General features: G+C 36.3%; 1 protein-coding gene across 1 annotated transcript; it reads right to left on the bottom strand.

Moving 5' to 3' along the window:
• Nucleotides 1–233: 233 nt before the first annotated feature.
• Nucleotides 234–4,825, bottom strand: LOC112526709. Its single transcript, XM_025137102.1, has 6 exons — nucleotides 4,193–4,825; nucleotides 2,815–3,037; nucleotides 2,528–2,727; nucleotides 2,271–2,330; nucleotides 1,290–1,706; nucleotides 234–751 (listed from the first exon to the last, which is right to left on the bottom strand). The coding sequence occupies exons 1-6, from the start codon at nucleotides 4,823–4,825 to the stop codon at nucleotides 317–319; spliced, it is 1,968 nt and encodes a 655-aa protein (XP_024992870.1). The 3' UTR covers nucleotides 234–316.
• Between the last annotated feature and the right edge of the window lie 2,016 nt (nucleotides 4,826–6,841).

Genomic DNA, 6,841 nt, shown 5'->3' on the forward strand with positions numbered 1-6,841 from the left:
CAAATACAAGACAAATCCAGGTTCGATCATAGGCCCCCTCATTAGCCTCAACCATTGAGTGAGCCAAAAAAATGCCCCCTCAGATCGGTATTTTTTGGAGACGGGTTTCGTGTGGGATTGGTTGGAATTGACAGTAATCAACTTTTTATCCAAATATCGGGGTTTTCATTATTAACATATATATATATTTATTAGTAGTAGATACAATGAAAATTTGGGGGGCTAGGATGGACCACAATTTACAATAATGCAATTAAATTTGAAGCCAAACCTCTTATGAACATTGCCCCAGTTAAGTTAGTTTTCACTATAGGTTTCACGCCACTTCTGTCGTAATCAACCTTTTTTGATCCGAAACCGTCAACTTTTTCTCATCGAGTTTTGTTTCTTGACTCCAATAATGCGGAGATTGTGAAGTCAATAACGGCCACAAAAGGTTCCTCTGTTCTCTTGGTTTCTTGATGAACGTCTTTGTGTGTTGTCTTATGATTCCGTTCACGGCCTTGAGGTAGTTGCTCGAGTCATGGTCCCTAAGGATGGTGCCATCGGACCCGTAGGCTGTTGGGTGTTGTAAGGTTTCTATTGGGTGTGGGGAATTTAAAAAGGAACGAAGAGCGTTTTTGGTCGAACCAGATTGAGTATTTTCCATAGCGTATAGAGCGCTTCCACGAGGGAGTAGAGGATGATGTGGTGACGATTTTTCATCAGGTTGGAGGATGAACATCTTCCCGAGCGGTGTATATAATAGCCTCTGCAAATATCGAACATAAATAGACTTAGGAGGTAGTTTGGCAATGCCATTCTATGAATAGCTTTAATCTAATGTTTTTTTTTTTTTTAAGTATATAATATTTATATACGGCAAATGCAATAAATAAACTCACACACCCTCCTCACCTATCGTGAGGTTTGAACCCCTGACCTCTTAGAAGGCCAAGGGCTACGATACCGCTAATGTTTTGCGGACTAAAACTATTTGTTAGCTTGATAACATTGTAAAATGACCTGAAAAAATATTGAAATATTAATTGGAAAAATATGAGGGGAAAAACTGAAAGAACTAGCTGATATGCCTAAAACTTAATAACTTAGAATTTTTAAGGGTATAATTGTAAAAAAATTGGAAAAAAGCCTCCGTATCTTATTAAAATGCTACTTGAAGTTTATGTCTAACCAAACGATACTTTTCTAATAAGCTCAAAAAATAAGCTAATATCTAGTTGTGAAAATGAGGATAATCTAAGTATGATATTAGATAAAGACGGAAGGGGGACGGAAAGAACACTTACGTTTCTATTTAGGCATGGATGAGAGCGGAAAGTACCACACAACCGCTTGAGCAATTGTGCAACATGGTTAGGGTAATTGCATGAAAACGCTCTCGGGACGATATCTCGGTGCATCATGACACAATGAATATGGTTTTCGTCTAGCCCCAACTGATCGAGAATCTTTTGACCACTACAGAACACAAACGGTGAACCGAAGGTGACCACTGGTCGTAAAGCCGATGGTTTCACAACCTTTCTGGTCAGTAGCATCAAGTTAACCAGTAAAGAGAGGCTGCCTCCAAGAGAATGACCTGTGAATTGAAGCTTTGCTCTTTCACCATATCTGTTCAGATGTTCCAAAATATGCGGCATGAATTGCTCGTATATTCCCTTTGCAGCCTCGTATATTCCTCTGTGAACTAGCACCCCTGTTCCCTGTAATGGGTTCTTTATGGTCAATATATTGCGGTTTTTGTCGTATGCTACCATCAAGACAAGTTATTAGAGAAGCATAAACCAAACCAAAATAAACATATCTCGTAGCCCGAGCTTTTTGTGTGAAAATGGGTCCATTAGGCCTTTTTTAGGTTGGGGCTTTTTAGACCCAGGTTTTTTAAGAAGAAAAATATTAGCCTGGTCAGGCTTCTAGGGCTTCGGGCTTGTTATGCCCGAGTTTCACGTTTTAGTGTTTATCTATTTTGATGTACATAGATTTGATCTCTGTCTTGTTTGTGTGAAAATGGGTCTCGTTTGAGCTTTTTAGACCCAAGCTTTCCAGAAAAAAAAACTTGGCATGTTAGGCTTTTTAGGGCTTCGGGCTTGCTATGCCCAAGTTTTGGGGGTTTTATTGTTTAACGTATAGAAGTCTGACATCTATTTTCAAAAAGAATAATATTTTTTGTTAAAATCCTTTAAAAAATGTGCAAAGTAAAGAGTTTGTCCAAAATAAATTACAAAATAAAGAAAGTCAAATAAGCTAAATTTTGAAAAGCATCCTACCTCAAATTTAGTTGGTTCAAAGAAGAGATTTGCCTGCCATGATGCCACTGAATCAGAACCCTGCAATTGTCAGGAGGTAGAATGGTTAGTAAGTTCTCACAAAATTTTCTTTTAAGCTCTTTTTTCTTTAACCGAAATGCCAGTTTGTAATGCTTCTTTGATTAATTTCATATGACATACGCAGTAATACTAAGAAGAACTTTTATTTACTAGTTTCAAGGTTGATTTTCTTAAATTTAGATGATGTAGAAACGTACCTGGATAATAAAACATCGAGTATAAATGCTGGAATCATCACAAATAAACCATTCACAAGGGGAGGAGTGAAGTGACTGAAGATCCCTTGCAGCCTCCTGTTTTTCTTTCTCGGGTGCCGCCACAACGGCGGTCATAGTTGAAGCCGCCATAAATGCCGCCATCTCTGAATTGTATACTCTTGGAGAAGAAGAATTGGTTTTGTCTAACGGGTAGTCATCTTTGCGACTTAAGACGCCATCAGCTTCCTGCTGTTGCGGTTCGGATTTAAGGTTTGTAAGTCCGCCGGCATGGGATTGGACATATGTTGCTGCCGAGGCTGCTATCTCGTAAGCAGAAGTGCGGGTTATACGCTGCTGCTTGAGTTCACCGTATTTTTCGAGAGTTTGGTTGGTAATTGAAGTAGTCATGGGTAAGCGAATTGAGTCCTCTGCGATGGCTTCAGCTAATGCTTTCTTCTCCAAGGAAGATGTTACGAATGTCAAATCATAGTATCTTCTTAAGTCGTCTTCCTGCAAGAATGTCGAAAAACTTTAATTTTTTACATGTTTGACTTCCAAGATTTTTTTATATGCATTCACTCTTCTTCTGTTTCTAATTAGTTCTCATTTATATATATATATATATATATATATATATATATATATATATATATGAAACACTAAGCGGTTCTTTTTGGAGAGTAGGCACTCTAGTTACTACTTACTTGGCACTATAAGGCAATCTAGCGAAATATGTATTCATCTAATCCCTTATTGGGACAATTTGTGTCGGTCGAGCCTGAGTTGGAGGAGGCGTTTTAGAATCCCATATTGACTACAATTTCTTCTTTATATATATATTGGAACATGCATTCTCTTTTGGAAAGTAATCTATCGGGGTTCTACATATCCTCACAAAAAAAAGAAATTTGTTATAGTCTTGTATAGGCTGGATTTGAATCTATTCTCTCATCAGGGCTTTTTTAAAAGTAATCTAATAAGCTTCCACATATTCTTACATAATATCAAAGCTAAGGTCTACTACCATAGAGACCCGACATTCTAGAAGAATCTTTATTCGTTTATCGCCCCTCAGACGAGTCTAGCCCCCTCTTGACACTCTGGGACAACATTTTTGCCCGTGTAGCCTCTATTGGAGGGGCATGTTGTTATAGTCTTACATCAACTAAATTTGAACCATTTTTTTCTTTATATGTTGGAACCCTCATTCTCTTCTCAAGAGCTTTTTTGAAGATTAATCTAACGAGGTTCCACATCTTCTCACAAAACGCTTACTCAGGTAAGCGTTTACCAAGTCACATTACCTTATCGGATGAATATAGTAAGGACTAAGAATCTTACCCGGTAAGAGAGAGACAAGGATCGAGAGTCTTACCCGGTAAGTGAGGGCGACGACTCTTACCATGGTAAGCGCTTACCGGGTAAATTGTTGCATACAATATCGTTTTGGTGGATAAAAGTCTTACCCGGTAAGTAAGTGGTAGTGTTAAATTTACTGGTAAGAGCTTACCGGGTAAGTGTTTGGTAAACGGCCCCTTAGTCTCACATCGGCTAAATTTGGATCTATAATCCTAGATACATATTGAAACCTCTTTGTTTTTATGGCTCTTTTGGAGAGTAATCTCAAATTTATCAGAAAAATATAAGCAATGGGTTAGAACATACCTCAATCTCTGGGATAACATAGGCCATGTTGCAGAGAAAAGCCAATTGCGAGAAATGCTTGGTATCAGACCAAGAAACATGTTTCAACAATTTGGAGAATGCTTCCTGATTGATGCTTACACTCCCTTCATCATCACTATAATCAACCTCACACCCATCTCCATCTCCACCTTCATCACAACCTTTTTCTTCTTCAGTATCACCATCAATTTCATTATCATCTTGTTTCTGAACCCATCGGCCTCGAATCTCCATTAGCATCTCTATCCAGTTCGCCCGTTTCTTCCCTTGTTTCTCCATTTCTACATCACTAGCATCCGTTGATTCGTCATCTGTTTCCGTGTTTATCTCAGGATCAAATAACAATGTCTTGAGTGCGTTGGGAATAATTGAACCCGATAAATTGAAGTCGAAAATCCCGTTTTTCAACTTGGGTTGATTCATCGAGGCTTGAACACGATGAGCGGAATAACATAGATTGTTGTCAGAATATGCTCTTTGAATTCTCGCATGCTGTCTTAAGTTTTGGCCGGAGATCGAGCGGTTAAGGATGTTCGGCCGTTGTCCCATTCTCGGGCTTTCGGCTTTCGGGGTAGTCGGTTGGCTGGAAACGGACATAGTACTGCATGCCATCATTTAGCAAACAATAGAAGCTTCTCCTCCTTGATCAGATTGCCTGAAACATTTCTGTAGAACATGAGTACTATACTCCTTTGAACCTAAAACAATAGAAGTATCGAACATTATATACAGAAGCTAAAGACGACAAAATATAACCTTGGTCGGACCGAAAATATTGGGGCATTAAGATCTCAGCAAGGTAACATGAATTCCAAGGGATAAACGGCTAATTTTATTCGCAGTGACGAAATATTGAATACTAAAAGTAATCTGAACACGACATTGTAGTATCTTGTATAGGACCTTTGTGACATCGTCTATGAAATTCTGTTTTTTGTGACCTTTGGACACATCATGCCTCACAAACTTTGACCGGGTGCGACTAGGCTTTATGGGTTCAAATGCCGGTTTGAGATAACCAGGCTAGCTAGGCTTTGTGGGTTCGGGCCCATTTATTAATACAAATTGGGTAAGCACCGATAGGACCACCCTAACTTCCATCAGCAAAATGATCCGGTAAGATCCTTGGTAAACACCATTATCTATGATCGAGTAAGCATCTCTTACCTGATAAGTGTTCAGTATATAAATCCTTAGGCCTTAGAGATCTCCAACATATTTTGGAAAATAGAGATTTTGAGGATTTTAGACAAAAAAATTTCTTCTAAGGCTCTAAAATGGAGAAATGAGAGAAATAGCAAAATTCTCCAAATTTAAAGAATTTCAAAACGAATAATTACTATAAAAGAGAAGTCTCTTTTTATATATTTTTTCATCAATAATAAACATTGAAATTAACTGTTTAGACGAATGAAATAATATTTTATTAAGAATGCATGAAATAATTGTAATATAATCAATGTCGTAATCTCTAAAAATGAAGAAATTGTTGGAGTTAGAATGATTTTTTTTATAAATTTTGAATTTTGATTCTCCATCTTGGTTTTTGAAGGATCTCTTAAGTATTTTTCATAATTTATTTAAAAAATAAATAAATTCCATAAGTAATTGTGTTTAATACTCCTAACAAATTTATGAAGTAAAAAACAATTAATGCAATCTTTCCCTTTCAAAATAAATTATGCACATATAGACAAATTTTTGTTCTTTCTCCATTTTTGAGGATGATTTTGAGATTCTGATAAAACCAAAGTTTGAATATATTCTTTTATATTTCCTATCGTAACCTATGCTTAAAGGACAAGTCTTCTTTCGTAATAAATGAAGTTTAAGGATGTGGATCAGTGGTATGGAGCAAATACTAATCAAAGAGAATACAAATAAAATTTGTCTCTTGATTGTCAATGGAGTTGATATCAATGTGGGAAGACTTTAGTATTAGCGTTCTACCCAAAGCCTAAGGTTCTTTTGCTTGAAGCATCCGTCTCTTCCAAAAGAACAGGACACTTGAAAACAATCTTCATCAATAGCAACCCTATCACTTTTTCATAGGGAATCCGTACAAATATTCCGATTGATAATATCTTAATCAACAAGCATACCTTGACGGGTGAAATCTAATAGAAAGGGAAATTAGTTGTGTTGTAATTTTTAAAGGGATGGTTTAAATACAACCTTGTATATATTATTATCTACTAATTTTCTTCTCACACACATCATCATTAAGACATACTCTTTTACATTTTTAATACATAATTGACATGATTCTAATATAAAAAGGAGTGCAAAATCACTACAAAACTTAGGGGTGGCAAAAATATACTCATATATATTGCTAAATGCGTCTTGTTTACTAATTTTCTTCTCTACACATCAATATCAAAAATTACTTTTTATATTTCAAATGTATGATCTGACTTAATTCTGATATTAAAAGAAGTGCATACAACATCACCCAAAAATTATATCCAACTCTAACCGCAATTCCATTTTAGTGATTTCCGTATTAATTATATAATTGAAATGTTCTATAAATATAATTATTACATATTCAAGCTCAGTGGAAAAGATTCATAATAATAAGTTTTAGTGTTGTCTTGAAATTTGAAGATTTGTACATTCTTTTTC

The sequence above is a fragment of the Cynara cardunculus genome, assembly GCF_001531365.2.
Source record: "Cynara cardunculus var. scolymus isolate 2C chromosome LG 14, CcrdV1, whole genome shotgun sequence".
Classification (NCBI taxonomy): Eukaryota; Viridiplantae; Streptophyta; class Magnoliopsida; order Asterales; family Asteraceae; genus Cynara; species Cynara cardunculus.